Source organism: Pongo pygmaeus, chromosome 18 (genome assembly GCF_028885625.2).
Source record: "Pongo pygmaeus isolate AG05252 chromosome 18, NHGRI_mPonPyg2-v2.0_pri, whole genome shotgun sequence".
Classification (NCBI taxonomy): domain Eukaryota; kingdom Metazoa; phylum Chordata; class Mammalia; order Primates; family Hominidae; genus Pongo; species Pongo pygmaeus.
Genome location: NC_072391.2, coordinates 30,486,072 through 30,504,356, shown reverse-complemented (window position 1 = coordinate 30,504,356; position 18,285 = coordinate 30,486,072). Strand labels below are relative to the sequence as shown.

The 18,285-nt window shown below is 50.7% G+C and overlaps 1 protein-coding gene across 2 annotated transcripts in view; it reads left to right on the top strand.

Moving 5' to 3' along the window:
* GSG1L (GSG1 like) overlaps positions 1–18,285 on the top strand; it is a 279,380-nt gene that overhangs the window by 247,842 nt on the left and 13,253 nt on the right. For both annotated transcript variants that reach the window (XM_054452720.2, XM_054452719.2), the window contains one exon: positions 11,586–11,653. In XM_054452720.2, coding sequence (XP_054308695.1) covers positions 11,586–11,653 — 68 coding nt within the window. The remainder of the gene's footprint in view (positions 1–11,585; positions 11,654–18,285) is intronic.

Genomic DNA, 18,285 nt, shown 5'->3' with positions numbered 1-18,285 from the left:
ACACGCCACCATGCCTGGCTAAGTTTTTTGTATTTTTAGTAGAGACGGAGTTTCACCTTGTTGGTCAGGCTGGTCTTCAACTCCTGACCTTGTGATCCGCCCGCCTCGGCCTCCCAAAGTGCTGGGTGGGATTACAGGTGTGAGTCACTGCGCCCGGCCGAGGTCTCTTTTTTAAAACCCAGTATTGGAGAAACGGGAGACAAAACTGTAAATTACACGTAAAGATCAAGCTAAGGCATTGACATGTGCATGGCTTTGTCTCCTTCTGTGTTATTTTCCAAATGTTTTCTATCATGATGATATTTACTCAGAAAATTGGAAAAGAAAAAAAAAAGTCTTTCTTAAAAACCCATTTATTTCCCCCTAACTTGCAATGACCCTTTTGACGTGATGTTATGGAATCTTAATTTACTACCTGCAGTCATTTATTTGCCCAAAATTCCTCTGAATTCCATTTTTCATTCCATTGTGAATTGCTTATTTAAAAATCAATGTGTTCTTTGTCCTCTGCGACTGTTTCTTAGCTGTCTAGCCTCTGAGACATGTTCAATCACAGCTCCATCTCATCCATCTGTCTTCACTGCTTGAAGTTTATTTCTCGGTAACACCTTGCACACCATCACCGGGTGTTGGGGTCCTTTGAAATTGCCGTTCATTCTCGAGAGGAACGTGGTGCCCAGAAACTGGAGATGGCACCATGGAGATTCAGAGCCTTCACGCGGCTCATGTGGTCGGATCGTCAGCCAGCACCCGTGCACGGGGAGGTGAAAACACGAGATGGTCCTTGAAGTGAAAAAATTATCAAAGGATGGTGGGAGGAACATCTGAAAGGAACATCTGGAAGGAATGTTCACTCCCTGAACTTTCATGCTTTCTTTTAAATATCTGCCAGCTGGAGGGAGCTTCAGAGGCGGGAAGGAGGTGGCTGGCTCTTTGATCATGGCCATTTGCCACCAGGACCATGGGGAGAGGACGGGAGGCCTGGGCTGGGCTGAGCCCCTCACCTGGCCAAAGCCTGGGCCCAGCAGCATTGGCCTTACCTGGAAGCCTGCTCAAAATGCAGAATCTCAGACCCCACCTTAGACCTGCCGAATCAGAGGCTTTATGTGAACAAGCTTCTTGGGTGATCTTGGAGCACCATTAAATTTGCGAAGTACTGGGCTGGAGGATAGAGCAGGTGCAGCCTCAGTCATATGGTCAGGAGGTGGATGTGGCCAGCCGAGGCCAGAGGAGAAAAAAGGGCCTTACAGAACAGTGCTACTCAAAGTGTGGTCCCTGGACCGTTGCCCGTTTGCAAACATCCTTCGTGATGTAAGGACAGAAATTGAGATAAATGGAAGCTTTCATAACAAATTGACATTGCTGGACACTCATGCTTGCCTTTCGTATGCATTTTTTCTCATTTCATTTTTATTTTTTATGAAAAAGTTGGTTCAAGACAGATTGAAAATTAAGTGGGAGCCAGGCATGTTGGCACACACTTATAATTCCAGCTGCTCAGGAGGCTGAGGTGGGTGGAGGATCACTTGAGCCCATGAATTGGAGGCTTCAGTGAGCTATGATTGCTCCACTGCACTCCAGGCTGGGCAATAGGCAAGACCCCATGTCTAAAAAGGAGAAGAAAATTAAGGGGCTGGGGGGAGTCTTAGTCCTTTACTACAGATAGTTGCAGAAGCATAGCATGTAGGCTATTAATTCATACAAGGCAGTGGCTGGATATTTGGGAAACAGAGCCAGTCTGGGGCCAGAGAGAGAGGGGCTGGCTTTGAGGATGGCACAGATGGAACCATATAGGGTGGAGAACATGGCGGGGGATGACAGCCTGGAGCACGGGCAGTGGAGGCTGGGGAGGCCCCAGGGCACACGGCACCCACCCCTGCCATAGCAGAGATGGGGCCTGGTAGGCCCCCTGATAATGCCTCTGGCTATTGTGGCCATGTTCGGCCCTGGAATCAGGCCGGCAGGTACAGTGTGGCCTCCTGGTGAGATGTCAGTTCTGGTCCTCCCTGAAACCCTCCCTCAGTGTCCTCAGAGCCTCCCAGCTCCATCACTTGCCTGCATCCACCTCTTCTCTTAAAAAGAGCAAACACCCAGCCTCCGTCAGACTCCAGACTATGGTGGGCTATTGGGGACAGTGACTATGGGATGGCACAGTCACCTCCAACACCTCTGCAGCAGTTCTGGCAGAGCCAGTGATGGAGGGTCCCCAGCCCCACTTTCCATGAGGACCTCATAGTGCAAGCCTGCTCAGGGAGTAGCTGATTGGGAATCCCCTGCCTGCTGGGAGTCCGCAGGGTACAATGGAAACTCGCTCCAGCTCCAGGGACCATAAACCCAAGCTCAAATCCCAGCCCTGCCATAAGCCAGGGGCACGGTTGGAGCTACCAGGACTGCTCACGAAGGCCCATTGTGCAAATCTCCTCCCAGCTCCACATTCAGTGATGTCATAGAGGTCCCTTCAGTTCAGCCACGGTTTTACCCCATGGAAGTTCACAAACACTGAAACAGGGCTCTGTTTTGTATTGGACAGCCAGGCTACCAAGAAACCAGGCAAAAGTTACGAATCTGTCTTCGCTTCAACTTTCCCATCTGTGAAATAGGGCTGGTGCTGTTCACGTCTGAACAGGTGCCTTTGTCACTGTCACTTTCCCTGGGGCTCTTCCATCTTTCTAGGCACCACAGCATCTACTCACACTTAGCTCCTGCTCTGAAGCTCCTTGTCCCCCGTTTGGGGGACTGTCTCTTCTGGGGCAAAGGGCAGTGCCGTGACCTCCTGTGGGTTTTGCCTGCCCTGAATCCAGAGGTTTTCAATAACTTTGAAGCCCTTCTTCTGCTTCTTGCAAAATATGCCTTTCCTGAGGCAATGACCGCAACAGCTCTAAATGCTGGAATGGAGGAAAGGGGTGTGTGTTTGGGGAGGGGGCACCGGATAGTGCATTACAGTAGTTCATACCTTCCACCTCTGGAACTGGGAGGTGGGGCTGAATGTGCACTCACAGACTGACAGGACCAGAAAGACCCCAGAGATGAGGATGACGATGGTGACAATAGTAATAATAATATGATGATAATAATGGCAATCACCAGGCAGTGTTCTCAGTACTGCTCTAAACAGCTTGAGCTTTACATTTGTTTATTGTTTTATTTATTTGAGAGAGGGTGTCACTCTGGGCTGGAGTGCAGCGGCACAATCATAGCTCATTGCAGCAGCCTTGGGTGATCCTCCCACCTCAGCCTCCCGAGTAGCTGGGACTACAGGCATGTGCCATAGCACCAGGATAATTTTTTTAAATTATTTTTGGTAGAGACTGGATCTCTCTATATTGTCCAGCATGCTTTGCATTATTAATTAGTTTAATCCTTATAACAACCAGAAGAATAGGTACATTATGTGCCCATTTATCAGATGAGAAAATCAAGACTTGTCCAGGCACAGGGCTGGTGAGTAGTGCAGCCACTGCCCCAACCCCTGGAGGGATGTGACATGCCTGGGGTGCCTGGTTCCACCTGCTGCCGGTTCTGAGGACTGTTTCACACCAAGCATCCCCATCAGCCCTTCAAGGACCTTATTTAGATTTATGAGCATGTTAGTCCATTTCACATTGCCATGAAAGAATACTTGAGGCTGGGTAATTTATAAGGAAGAGAGGTTTCTGTGGCTCGTGTTTCTGCAGGCTCTACAAGAAGCATGGCACCAGCATTTGCTCAGATTCTGGTGAGGCCTAAGGAAGCTTTAACTTATGATAGAAGGGGGAGCAGGTACATCACACAATGCGAGAAGGAGCAAGAGAGAGGTGGAGATGCCAGGCTCCTTTAAACAACCAGCTCTCTCCTGAACTAATGAGAACTCACTTATTACCAAGCCATTCATGAGGGACCAAAATACCTCCCACCAGGCCCCACCTCCAACATTGGGGATCACATTTCAGCATAAGATTTAGAGGGGACAAATATCCAAACCATATCAGTGGATGTTTCTTACACCACCACCATCTTCTTAAGAAAGCAAATCTGGCTGGGTGCGATGGCTCATGACTGTAATCCTAGCACTTTAGGAGGCTGAGGCAGGAGGATCACTTGAAGCCAGGAGGTGGAGGCTGCAGTGATCTATGATTGTACCCCTGCGCACAAGCCTGGGTGACAGAGTGAGATCCTGTCAAAAGAAAAAAAAGTAAATCTGTCTTCATGTCTTCAGAAAATGCACAATGTTTCCTGCAGGAAATTACAGTTCAAATCAAAGGAAATTGTCACCTAGTGACATTTACCATTGCTCCTTTTTCAACAGGGAGCTCAGCATTGCTGATGACCCTTGGCTACCTCCCCTATGGACTGCTGTTAGCTTCAAACTGTTTTTCCTCCTTCCCTTGCCTCCGTTCCTCCTTCCCTCTCTCCCTTCCATTTTTTTTTTTTTTTTTTTTTTTGAGACGGGTTCTCCCTCCGTCACCCAGGCTGGAGTGCAATGGCACGATCTCGGCTCACTGCAACCTCCGCCTCCCAGGTTCAAGTGATTCTCCTGCCTCAGCCTCTGGAGTAGCTGGGATTACAGGTGCCCGCCACCATGCCTGGCTAATTTTTGTATTTTTTCTTGCATTATTTGCAATACTTTGTGCCACACACTGTGCTAGACCCTGAGGCTACAAGCATAGAATGAGAGAAACCCCATCCTTCTCTCTGAGTTGAAAATCTATTAAGGGGGCCGGGCACGGTGGCTTACGCCTGTAATCCCAGCTCTTTGGAAGCCCAAGGTGGGAGAATCACTTGAAGCCAGGAGTTCGAGACCAGCCTGGGCAATATAGTGAGACCCTGTTTTTACAAAAAATGAAAGAATTAGCTGGGGGTGGTGGTGTATGCCTGTAGTCCCAGCTACTTGGGAGGCTGCGGTGGGAGGATTGCTTGAGCCCAGAAGGTCGAGGTTACAGTGAGATATGATTGTGTCACTGCACTCCAGCCTGGGTGACAGAGTGAGACTTTGGCTCAAAGAAAAAAAAGAAAAAGAAAATGTATTAGGGAAGGCAGACTATCAGACTATTAGAGAAGTTTAAAGATAGCAGTAGTGAACATGCTCTGAGCCTATCTTCTGTGGCAGGTCCTGGGCTTGAGTCCTTACAACAACCAGGGAGGCAGTGGCAGTGGTCGTTACTGTCGTGAAATGACCACCGGTATTATGCCCAGTGCACACATAAGAAAACTGAGATTCAGAGTGGCCCAGTGAGCTGCACAGGGTCATGCTGCCTGTTAATCGCAGAGCTGAGCTCAACCATGATTCCTCCTCACTCCAGGGCCCAAGGTCTCATTGTGCCCAAAGCCTACCCTTGTCCCCTCCGTGTTTCCTGCCAGGGAGCCCCGCCATTGGGGGCACTCAGCCCTTGCCCAGAACCACTGCCAAGCCCTAGCCAGGCCCAGAGGGTGGGCAAGACCCTGCAGATTCTGCAGATCCGGTGTCTTCCTTGCTGAATCTGGTGGAGAGGCTCAAGTCTGTGCAAGGAAACCAGCTCTTTCCAGAATGGCAACACTGCGCCACAGAAAGATGGGCATGCCTAGTCTTGGAGCTCAGCTTCCTCTCTTAGATATGAGCAGGTCCGCAGCACTCTTCACAGTACGAAAGACATAAAATCAACCTAAATGCCCATCAGTGGTAGACTGCATAAAGAAAATGTGGTACATACACACCATGGAATACTACACAGCCAGAAAAAAGAATGAGATCATGTCCTTTGCAGCAACATGGATGGAGCCTGGAGGCCATTATTCTTAGCAAACTAACACAGGAACAGAAAACGAAATACTGCGTGTTCTTACATATAAGTGAGAGCTAAATGATGAGAACACATGGACACATAGAGGGAACAATAGACACCAGGGCGTACTTGAAGGTGGAGGGTGAGAAGAGGGAGGGGACCAAAAAGCCATCTGTCAGGTAGTATGCTCATTACCTGGGTGACAAAATAATCTGTACACCAAACCCCCGTGACATGCAATTTACCTCTGTAACAAACCTGCACACGTACCCTGAATCTAAAATACAAGTTAAAAAGAATTAAAAGCTGGCCGGGTGCGGTGGCTCACACCTGTAATCCCAGCACTTTGGGAGGCCAAGGTAGGTGGATCAGTTGAAGTCTGGAGTTGGAGACCAGCCTGGGCAGCATGGTGAAACCCTGTCTCTACTAAAAGTACAGAAAGTAGCCGGGTGTGATGGTGCACGACCATAGTCCCAGCTACTAGGGAGGCTGAGGCGGAAGAATCCGGGAGGCGGAGGTTGCAGCGAGCTGAGATCGCACCACTTCACTCCAGCCTGGGTGAGAGAGTAAGACTCTGTCTCAAAAATAAATAAATAAATAAATAAACAACAACAACAACAAAGACAAAATAAAAAGGAAGCGAGCAGGTCCTATGGCCTTCATGATGCAGCTCAAAAAGTACCACCCCGAGAAGCCTCCGCTGGTCCCTGCAACAGTGGTTTTCAACCCAGGCTGCACATTCCAGCCCTGCTCCCCACCCCCTGTAATTAAAAACTCCCGTGGTGGCTTCAGTGTGCAGCCAAGCTGAGAACCACTGGGCTTGACCAGGCATTAACACGCTATCCACGCAGGCCGAATCCCGCCCACCACCTGCTGCTGTCCACATCCATTTGTTTCTATCTCGTCTATGTCTGCTTTCACGGCAGGGGCAGAGTTGAGTAGTTGTGAGAGAGACCATATGGCTTGCAAAGCCTCACATATTTACTATCTGAGCCTTTACAGCAAATGTTCACCAACCCCTGGACTAGATAGTTATTGGCCCTAACAACCTTCTTCATATCCTCCTGGCCTGAATCTTAACACATGAAGCCACGGTTATTTGTGTATGGGTAAATAAGATCCTTGAGGGCAGGGGTCTTTCTGGGTGGTCCCTGTAGTCCCCAAGCCCAGCACAAGGCCTGGCTCTCTCCTTGGCAGGTGTTACTGGATATGTCAGCTGTTGAGTGGAGGTCTCTGGGCAGCAAGGCTTGGGTGATGAGCGGGGGGAAGGTATTGTGCCAGGCTGGACTGACTATCTCCTTAGACATCAGCCCCTTTGCTCATAGGGCCCCACTTCCCAAGGCTGAGACTCCCAGCAGAAGCCAAGGAGGTGCCCAGCTTGAGGCCTGGAGGAAGATGAGACTTCAGAGAAGAAACCAGGAGAGACCAGGCATGGTGGCTCACACCTGTAATCCCAGCACATTGGGAGGCCGGGGCGGGTGGATCACCTGAGGTCAGGAGTTTGAGACCAGCCTGATCAACATGGCAAAACCCCATCTCTACTAAAAATATGAAAAAATTAGCCAGACATGGTGGCACACACCTGTAATTCCAGATACTTGGGAGGCTGAGGCAGGAGAAGTGCCTGTACCCAGGAGGTGGAAGTTGCAGTGAGCCGAGATCACACCACTGCATGCCAGCCTGGGCGACAGAGCAAGATTCTGTCTCAACAACAACAACAACAACAACGAAAAGAAACCAGGAGAATTGGGAGCCGAGGATGGATTCAGGAGTTGGTTCAAGGTCAAGGCTGTGAAAAGCAGGAGGATGTTGGAAGCCCTTTATGCAATAGGACAGGCTCTGTTGACCTAGAGGTGCTGAATGTGGCCAGGGAGGTGGTGTTCCGGGATGAGGATGGGGCTGTTACCTGGTCCACTCTCCTAACCAATGTTTGAGTCCAGTTATGACTTCATGACTGGTGATACTCTAGTCCTGAGCACCTCTGCTGATGGAAACTCACCACATGCACCATTATTTGGAAGAGTCAAACAAAAATGAGGAAACACCTAAATGTCTACCAATAGGGGTATTGAATATTAATTACTCTTTTATATACACCTATAAGAAAAAAAAGGTGAGTGAGATCTAGGTGGACTCAAATGAAAAATTTCTGGATAGGTAAAAAGAAAATCAGGTTCAAAAATATGTTTAATTTGAGTCTATTTGTGTAGAGAAAGTATTAATTCTGAAAAAATAAATACCAAACTGCTAACAATGTTGATCCAATTCCATGGAGATGTGATTTTAGGGGGACTTTTGCTGTCTGTATGTTGGAGATTTTTTTGTTTGTTTTTGAAACAAGATTGTTTTATCAGGAAAATAGCCAAGATGTTTTTATCAAAAGACTTTTTTGGGCCGGGCGAGGTGGCTCATGCCTGTAATCCCAGCACTTTGGGAGGCCAAGGTGGGTGGATCACCTGAGGTCAGGAGTTCAAGACCAGCCTGGGCAACATGGTGAGACCCCCCCCCCCACCGCCGTCTCTACTAAAAATACGAAATTTGCCAGGCATGGTGGCACATGCCTGTGATCCCAGCTACTCGGGAGGCTGAGGCAGGAGAATTGCTTGAACCCAGGAGGAGGAGGTTGCGGTGAGCTGAGATCACATCACTGCACTCCAGCCTGGACAACAGAGTGTGACTCCATCTAAAAAAAAAAAAAAAGACTTTAAAAAAAAGACATTATCCTTTTGTTGAAATGAAGTTTGCCTTTCTATGGCATCAACACTCATTCCTTTGGTTTGGTGTCTAGGGCCACTCAGGCCACAGGAGATGCTTATAAGCAGAAAAAGTTCAGAGTATGTTCCCTGAGAAGTACAGGCGGGGTCTAGCCACTTGGTGCAGACAGTCCCTGTGTAGTGTTATTCAATTCCTGATCTTTTTTACTTTTTGAGACAGGGTATCACTCTCTTATCCAGGCTGAAACACAGTGATGAGATCATGGCTCACTGTAGCCTCTGTCTCCTGGGCTCAAGTGATCATCCCACCTCAGCTTCCTAGGTAGCTGGGACCACAGGAACACATCACCACGCCCAGCTAGTATTTGTAGAGATGGGGTTTCACCATGTTGCCCAGGCTGGTCTCGAGCTCTTGGGCTGAAGCAATCAGCCCACTGCAGCCTCCCAAAGCACTGGGATTATAGGCATGAGCCGCCACACCCAGCCTCGCCTGCCATTTTCTGACTAGGGTGCCAGCTTGTCTTCCCTACTAGGCTGGAAGAACTCTGAGGGCAGAGGTATGAAATAGACACTTCTGTCCTCCACATAGCATCTGGTGCCAACAGAGAAGGTCCTGAGGAAGTTCCTGGTGAATGAGCGAATGAATGAATGAATGATTGGTGATTATCAATATATGAGTATCTCTCTCCCTCCTACTAAGGACACTTTGGCATTGCTAGCTTGTCACTCTCACCTTCCCCCGTCTTCTCCTCCAGCTCAGGCTTCCTGGATGTGCAACTAGGAATAAGAGGTGATGAGAAGAGTCAGGGAACAGAGATAGGGCATTTGCTTTGGAAAGGATTGAGCCTTCCTTGCATGAGAGAAGAGGAGATAGCAGTGGAAAGACAGGGAGGGTGGGGAAAAGGGGAAATGCCACACCAAGGACACTGAAGAGAGTTTAGGGGAAGTGTTGAAAATGAGACAAACGGTGAGAGAGATTTTAGGACAGCTGCAAGACAAGTGAGAGAAAAGGGAGGGATGGAGGAAAGATGTCAAGCTGTGTGGATTGGAGCACCCACTGTGTGCTTTAGGAGAGACAATAATGATTGTTTTTGGTTTTTTGTTTTTTTGTTTTTTCTCAGACGGGGGTCTCACTTGTTGCTTGGGCTGGAGTGCAGTGGTGTAATCACAGCTCACTGCAACCTCAATCTCCTGGGCTCAAGCGATCCTCCCACCTCAGCCGAAACTGTAGCTGAGACCAGAGGCACACATCACCACACCACATGTGCTGGCTTATTTTTTAATTTTTTCTAGAGATGGGGTTCTTACTATATTGCCCAGGCTGGAGTGCAGTGGTATAATCATGGCTCACTGCAGCCTTGATCTCCTGGGCTCAAGCAATCCTCCCGCCTCAGCCCGCTGAGTAGCTGGGACTAGAAGCACACACCACCACTCCGGCATGCACTGGCTTATTTTTTGATGTTTTCTAGAGATGAGGGTCTTGCTATGCTGCCTGGGCTGGTCTTGAACTCCTGGCCTCAAGTGATCCTCTTGCCTCGGCCTCCCAAAATGCTAGGAAAACAGACATGAGCCACCATGCCTAGCCTGGAGTTGTTCTTACTTGAGAGGACTAGATTGTGTTTCTCTAATGTGATGCCCATTTGGACTGGACAGTGTGGAACTCTGGAATTTATCTGGGTTACAAATGCATGTGTGCAATGAGGGAACATGACCCCACCCATTCTCGGGCCCAGCCATCAGTGGGATGTGGGTGAGGGTCTAAGTTTGGAGCTGTGTCAGAGGCCGTGCACCTGCCTCCACTGTCCAGGTCCTCAACAGCCTCTGCCCCATGCTTCTCCTCTGCTGCCACCCCGCGGAGGCTGCTGCCTCTGGGACCACCGCAACCCTGAGATGACGGAGGAGAGAGAAACCACACTGAGAAGCTCTTGTAATTGTTGGTGGGGAAGAACACTGTGCCAGAATTTGGGAGACTGGGGCTTTGATAGTATGCAGAATTATCTTTAGGAAGTGTTTTATTGGGAGGCCGAGGTGGGCAGATCGCCTGAGGTCAGGAGTTTGAGACCAGACTGGCCAACATGGTGAAACCCTGTCTCTAATAAAAATACAAAAATTAGCTGGGCGCAGTGGCAGGTGCCTGTAATCCCAGCTACTCGGGAGGCTGAGGCAGGAGAATCACTTGAGCCTGGGAAGTGGAGTGTGCAGTGAGCCAAGACCATTTTTGCCTCTGCACTCCAGCCTGGGCAACAGAGCAAGACTCCGTGTCAAAAAAAAAAAAAAAGTGTGTTTTAATGTAGTTAAGAAATGCTTCCCAGAGCCGAGCACAGTGGCTCATGCCTATAATCCCAGCATTTTGGGAGGCAGACGCAGGAGGATCCCTTGAAGCCAGGAGTTTGAGATCAGCCTGGCCAACACGACAAGACCCCATCTCTATAGAAAAATCTAAAAATTAGCTGGATGTGGTAATACACACTTGTAGTCCCACCTACTTGGAAAGCTAAGGCGGGAGGATTGCTTAAGCCCAGGATGTTGGAGGCTGCAGCAAGCTCCGATTGTGCTACTGCACTCCAGCCTGGGCGACAGAGTGAGACCTTGTCTCTGGGTGGGGGAAAAATGCTGCTTAGCGAATAAGAGCCTGTTGCCCCCCATCAGAAAATAAAGTTAGCAAAAAGAAGCCTCCAGAGTTAATTCCCTATATTCATTATGTAGGGATAATCACTGTTAACCTTTTGGTGTATATTCTGCCAAAATAATTTCTGTGCATTTCAATGTACAATTCTGAAAACAAATGAAACTGTAATCATCTTTTGATATATACCATTTGCACGTAATTTATTTTCCTCTTTTTGACAGAATGATGGGTTTGCCTTCCTATTCTGCCTCTAACTGATTAGTTGCATGACACGGGGTTGGTGACATCACCTCCAAAAGCCTGTTTCTTCATTAATAGAATGGGAATAATGATACCCGTCTCACAAGGTTGTGGTCAAAATCCCGCAGGGCAGCAGGTGGAAAGTTACTTTGCAAAATATTCTCCAGATGGGAGAAGACTGCACTTTTTCAGGTTCTGGGTCTCTGCCCACTCATCCTTCTCTTTCCTACCTAGGATTTTGTTTTTGTTTTTTTTTCTTTCCAGGATGGAGAAGAGGGACGGGAGCGAGGAGGACTTTCACTTAGACTGCCGCCACGAGAGATATCCTGCCCGTAAGTGGCCTGTTTGTGGGTACCTGCTACGACAGATTCGTGGGCTGCCAGAGGAGAAAGAATCCCTGGAGATGAGTCAGACCAGCCCCCCCTCCCCGCACTGCACCCTGCATTCCCCCACAAACACGTTACATATGAGGAAACTGAGTCTCATGTCTCAGGGTAGCAAGCCCCTGCACGCAGCTCTCCCCACAGCCTTCCCAGTCGGGATGGGATGTTAAGAAAGGAAGGAAGAGACTGGAGTTCCAGGCAGGCAGGGAAAACCCAGCTCAAGGCCAGGCCTGGGTTAGCCACTGGCCTGAGGGAGGACAGTCCTGGCTAGAAGGAGCTGAGGCAGGGAGGTGACCGTGGATAGGAGTCGTTTGAGCTGTGGATACTCTTGGCAGCTTAGAAGCATTCACTTCAAACACTTTGCTGTGGGGCACACTATGAGGCAGAATCTAGGGCACTGCTCAGAAAACAAATGTCAGGATCAGAAAGCAAAGCAGAGAAGAACCAAGGTAAGATTAAAGTTAAAATGGTCAGATCTTTGCTGAGCCTGCTGAATGCCCACCACGTGTTCCCCGCCCCATCCCACTCTGTACTAATGGCTTTTCATGCCTGATCTCATATCCTTGCTTATCCCCAGCCCCTACAGCTGGGATTGTTGCCTAGACTTTGCAGATGAGGAAATTAAGGCTCAGAGAGGTGGAGTAACTTGCCCAAGGTCACATAGCTTAGCTAATCACTGGCAGAGGAGTCACAGCAGACACTGTCAGTGCCCTGGCCACCTCTCTCAGACCTTTAGGAAGCTCCAGTGGCATCTATCTGTATCTGCATCTCTGTGCCTGGAGGCTTCCCCACCTCCACCCATAGAAGGCTAGAAGTGCCAGGGAAGTTGGTGTACACATGCCCCAGCTCCCTCACCCTGGAGTGGGATCCCCCTGAGGCATGTGCTCTGCAGTTTCTCTGTAAGATAAAGAGTCAATGATCATCAAGTTTAGTGGCTCTCCCCTCCCATCCCTGTCCCACTTTTCCTTTCTATCCAATTTCCCTGTACCTTGTAAATATATCACTGGCACTCAAATTCTTATCTGTGGGTCTGCTGCTGGGGAATCCAAACTAAGAAGGCAGAGATTTAAACACAGGTCTATCTGATTCCAAATCCTGTGATCCTAATAACTGAAAGAGAAATGGCTCTGCTAGTGAGGATGAGACAGTGGTGAACCAAGAAGCTTGGGAGAAGGCCTTGTTGGAGAAGAGGAAAGGGAAGAGAGCCCAATTTTGGCCTGTGAGGGACAGGAGATGGTGCTGAAGTGAACCGTGGGCTCACACATCATGGTTTCATGTCTGTGCTAGCATGGAGGGCTTCCTGGAAGAGGGGATCATAAACCAGGGGATGGATGTGTTTGGAGAACTCCTGCTGCAGGGACAACAGTGAAGAAATCATCAGAGAGGGGCTCGGGAAGCACACATCAGGGATAGAGGTTGAGAATCCTGGTGAATTCCAGAATGTCCTCAGCTCCCTTATTTGGGAGTGAGCTTCCCCAGGCTCCCTGCAGAATAGGCAGGAAACCCTGGGTGGAAAGAGGCCTTGGGGCTTGCCTTAGGGGCATCTGGGGGCCTGGGTGGAGGTCCCTACCGCTGGAAGAGTCAAGGCACTGTGGCCCAAAAAGCAAGCCCTGGAATTAAGAACGAGAGTTCTCAGGGTCCGAGGAAATGGCAAAACCCCTCCACCCACCCCCAATCCCAGTGCCCACAGCCCTCCCCCCACCCCCAATCCCAGTGCCCACAGCCCTCCCCCTACCCCCAATCTCAGCCCCACTGCCCTCCCCCAACCCGTAATCTCAGCCCCACAGCCCTCCCTCTGCCCCCAATCTCAGCCCCACTGCCCTCCCCCCACCCACAATCTCAGCCCCACAGCCCTCCCCCTGCCCCAGTCTCAGCCCCACTGCCCTCCCCCCACCCGCAATCTCAGCCCCACAGCCTTCCCCCTGCCCCCAATCTCAGCCCCGCTGCCCTCCCCCATGCCCCCAACCTCAGCTGCCACAGCCCTCCCCCACCCCCAATCCCACTGCCCACAGCCCTCCCTCACACCCCCAATCTCAGCCCCACTGCCCTCCCCCCGGCTCCCAACCCCAGCTGCCACAGCCCTCCCCCACCCCCAATCCCAGTCCTCACAGCCCTCCTCTAGCACCCAATCCCAGTGCCCACAGCCCTCTGCCAACCCCCAATCCCAACCCCCACAGCGCTCCCGTGCCCCCAATCCCAGCCCCCCGTAGCACTCCCCCAGCCTCCAATTCCAGTCCCCAAAGCCCTCCCCTGCCCCCAATCCCAGTCCCTGCAGCCCTCCCCCATCCCCAATCCCAGTACATGCAGCCCTCCCTCTGCCCCCAATCTCAGCCTCCGCAGCCCTCCCCTCCACCCCCAATCCCAGTCCCTGCAGCCCTCTCCCATCCCCAATCCCAGTACATGCAGCCCTCCCCCTGCCCCCAATCTCAGCCTCCGCAGCCCTCCCCTCCACCCCCAATCCCAGTCCCTGCAGCCCTCCCCCATCCCCAATCCCAGTACATGCAGCCCTCCCCCTGCCCCCAATCTCAGCCTCCGCAGCCCTCCCCTCCACCCCCAATCCCAGTCCCTGCAGCCCTCCCCCATCCCCAATCCCAGTACATGCAGCCCTCCCTCTGCCCCCAATCTCAGCCTCCGCAGCCCTCCCCTCCACCCCCAATCCCAGTCCCTGCAGCCCTCTCCCTACCCACAATCTCAGCCCCCACACCCTCCCCCTGCCCTGATGCCTAGTGCCCCCTCAAGCAGCATCTCCTTGTGAAAGAATCATCAGACCCATTCGATAAGTCAACAGTCTGGACGATTTCATCTTTCATTCCTTGGTGAGTGTTTATTGAGCATCTGCTGCACGTCAGCCCTGTGGGTGCTGGAGAGACAGCAGGGAGTCAGGCAAGACAACGGCCCCTGCCTCAGGGACTCACAGTCCGAGGGGAGAGAGAATCATTCAGTAAGTGAGCTCAAAAACAAACAAGGGGGGAAGATGTGGTGATAGGGAGGAAACAGGGCAGGGGCACTCCTTTAGAGTCAGTGCTCTGAGAAGCCATGGAGCTGGGACCTAAAGGGTGAGGAGTCAAATGAAGAGCTTTGCAGGCAGAGGGACCTGTGTGTCCAAGAGCTGGAAGGAGCGAGACAGTGCTTGTGGAATAGCCAGGAGACCAGGGTGGGTGCAGCAGGAAGGGTAATGGGAGGGCAGGAGAGCTGGAGGGGCTGAGGGTGGCAGGAGGCAGGAAAGGGACGGAGTTCACTATGCAGTGGAGGAGAAGTTGATTCTGCAGCGGGGAGCCCGGGGCATTTTAAGCAGGGAGAAGACATGTCCACATTATTTCTCTCTCTCTCTGTCCCTCTCTATTTCTTTCTTTATCTATCTATCTATCTATCTATCTATCTATCTATCTAATCTATCTATCCGTCTAATCTATCCATTCATCCATCTATCATCCATCTATTATTCATCTGTCAATCATCTATCCATCTATCAATCATCTATCATCTATACACCTTATCTATCTAATCTATCCATCTATCATCTATCAATCCTGTCATCTATCTACCTATTTATCTATCATCTATCTACAGATCCTATCTATCCCATCTACCATCTATCCATATATATATATATCTGCACTGTGGGAAAATGATCAGAGAAGAGCCAAACTCGAGGCCAGGAGACCATCTTGTAACCTACAATATGCACAAAATGTTTTGCTGTTGCAGTCGTTCTTGGGAGACATGATGGTGGCGGCCTGAACTGTGGTATTGGAGATAAAAGTGGGTAGATCAAGGACCCTCTGCTGGTAGAATTTCCAGAGTGTCTTGGTTTGTGTTTCCCTGGAAGTCCCTTGAGATGAGGATATAACAGCAAGTGCTTTATTTTGATGATTGAACACCCAACTAGGAGTGAGGAAGAGAGACTAAGAAGGGAGACAAAGGTGACCAGTCAAAGGCACAGCATCGAGCCCACTGGGGGCTGGGGGCACCAGTGCAGAGCATATGTATCTGAGCCATCCCCCCAGATAGGAAGGCAACTCTCCTGGGCCATTGTTCAAGGGCTGCTGCAGAGAGTGTCGGGTGCATGAGTTCTCCGGAGGCAATGGCTCGGGGCATGGGCAGAGGGGTTTGGGGCTCGATGGAGAAAGCCCCCCTTGCACAGTTGGGGGTCAGCAGTGTGCACCACCATGGAGCTGGGGGGACAGCATCAGATAAGTGACTGATTTGAGTGAGGACCAGCGGAGGAGAGGGACCTAGGTTATGCACAGAATTTTTGCCCAAGCAGTCAGGGGCATGGGATCCCTGACTGATGGAAGGATATGGAGAGGGGTCAGTTTGTGAAGGGCAATGTTGCTTTGTCTGTGTGGAGTTTGAGGGGCTGGTGAGGGCCTCCAGGAGGCAGCTGGATCAATGGAGGGGAGCTTAAAAGGGTGGCAGAGAGACAGGCAGGTGCAGTGGTGCATGCCTTAATCCCAGCTCTTTGAGAGGCCAAGGCAGGAGGATCATTTGATGCCAGGAGTTGGAGACCAGCCTGGGCAACATAGCAAGACCCCATCTCGAAAAAAAAAAGTTAAAATTAGCTGGGCATGGTGGTGCAAGCCTGTATTCTCAGCTACTCTGGAGGCTGAAGTGGGAGGATTGATTGAGCCCAGGAGTTTGAGGCTGCAGTACAGTATGGGATGGTTGAAGCCCAGAGACTGCAAAGATCGTCTGGGGAGAATGTGTAGGGTAGGGAGACACAGTGACACAAAAGGGGCCTAACCTCCTGGGGGTTCAGGGGAGCCAGAGGCCAGTGGGGAAAGAGCTGTGGAAAACTGTTAGCCGCCCCCAGAGACTTTCCAAATCCTGGCTTCTCAGGGAAGAAAAGACCCTGAGACCCCACAACCCCTGCGCCGGGTGTGCCTTTTATCAGGTAGCTGAGCATTAGCAGGGATGGCTGTTATTCCCTGGGGACAGCGGAGTTGCTGGGAACTCCCACGTCAAACAGCGAGTAAGGAAGAGACCCTCTCTGTGGTCAGAGCTGAGGGAGGGGTCGGGGGAATGTGGGCTGGATGCTGGCATGTGTGAGAGATCCCGTGACTTCAGGGATCCTGAAGCAGGCTGCTTTATTTATTCCACAAATCATTACTAAAGAGATCTCTCTGGCTCCTGGGAGCATGGAGACGAATAAGGCACGTAACTGGACCCTGTTGACTTACAAGTCTTGTTGGGGAGACAGACCCAAGCCATTAGTGCACTGTGTGGCCAGAGCTTGAAAGGGGTCAATGCAGGGTGCGGGATAGCAGGGCATGGTGCCTCATCCCACTCAGGATGACATGGGGTACAGGAAAGGGAAGGCGGGAAGGGGGACTTAGCCAGGGTGATCCCCCTTGGCAGGACCTCCATGGCTATCATGATGATACCTGCATTTGATTATGCAAACAGCCAGCAAGAAGAACTCAGTCCCCTAGATCTAATCACAATATCTCACCTTTGTGCATGTTCTCAGGACTTTACACTTATTCACTCATTTAACCCTAAATACAGACCCATTTTACAGGCAGGGAAACTGAGGCCCAGGGAGGTTAAGACCATGGCTTACTCAATACACAGCTAGAAAGTAGCAAAGCTGGGATTTGAACCTGGCCCAGTCTGACCTCATCGCCCACCCTGGATCACTAGGTGATGTCAGTCAGCAGCTCCATTGGTTGGGCAGGGTACTGAGGATGTGGGGCGCCTCCAGAAATGGCCTCAGTCCTCATGGAGCTCATGGTCTAGAGAAGCAGCCGATCAAATGAGTATGGAAATGATGCCGTCTCAGAATTCGGCCTCTTAGCTGCTAGTGGGTTTTCAGCCAAGAAAATATTTTGGAAATGCCTGGACGAGTTTTGCAATATTTCTGCGGGGAGCAGCTGCTCAGATCCTGCGATGGGCTGACTTGCCGGCAGGAGGAACGGGGGAGGAGGGATGTCGGGGAGCCGGCATTATTAAACACTTACTGTGTGCAGGTCTGTGCTAAGCACTTCACTGCCATCTCATTTGATGGCTGATCCAGCCCTGAGAAGTGGGGATTCTTCTTCTTACGGAGATAGAGAAACTACAGTGCTGTGAGGCAAATCAGCTTTGCTGGGATCTCTGGTTCACTCGGCAATAAAACTCAGCTTGGCATTTAGATCTTGCTCCTTACCCTGGGAGAGAGGCCACTCCTTCTCAGGCTCCCAACCCCCTAGGCCCCTGACCTCATCTCCCTCTTCCCCATCTCCCATGCTGCCCCAGCCAACCTGACCTTCCTCTTTCTTGAACACTCAAAACTCATTCCCTTGGTAGGACCCTTGCACTTGCTGTTCTCTCTGCCTGGATGTTCTCCCTCTAAATCATGGCATGGCTGGCTTCGTCTCATCTTTAAGTCAGCTGAAAGGCCGCTTCCTCCGAGAAGCCTTCCGTGATCTGCACCAGCTTCCCCAGTCATCCCCATATCACCGGGTTCTCTTCTCTTCATAGCATTTGTCCTTCTCTGAAATGATCTTTCATATTCACATGCTTGGTTTTCGTTTTGCTGCCTCTCTCCACCAAGTGCCATGAGAACAGGCTCCTTGTGTGTTTTGTTCCCATGTATATCC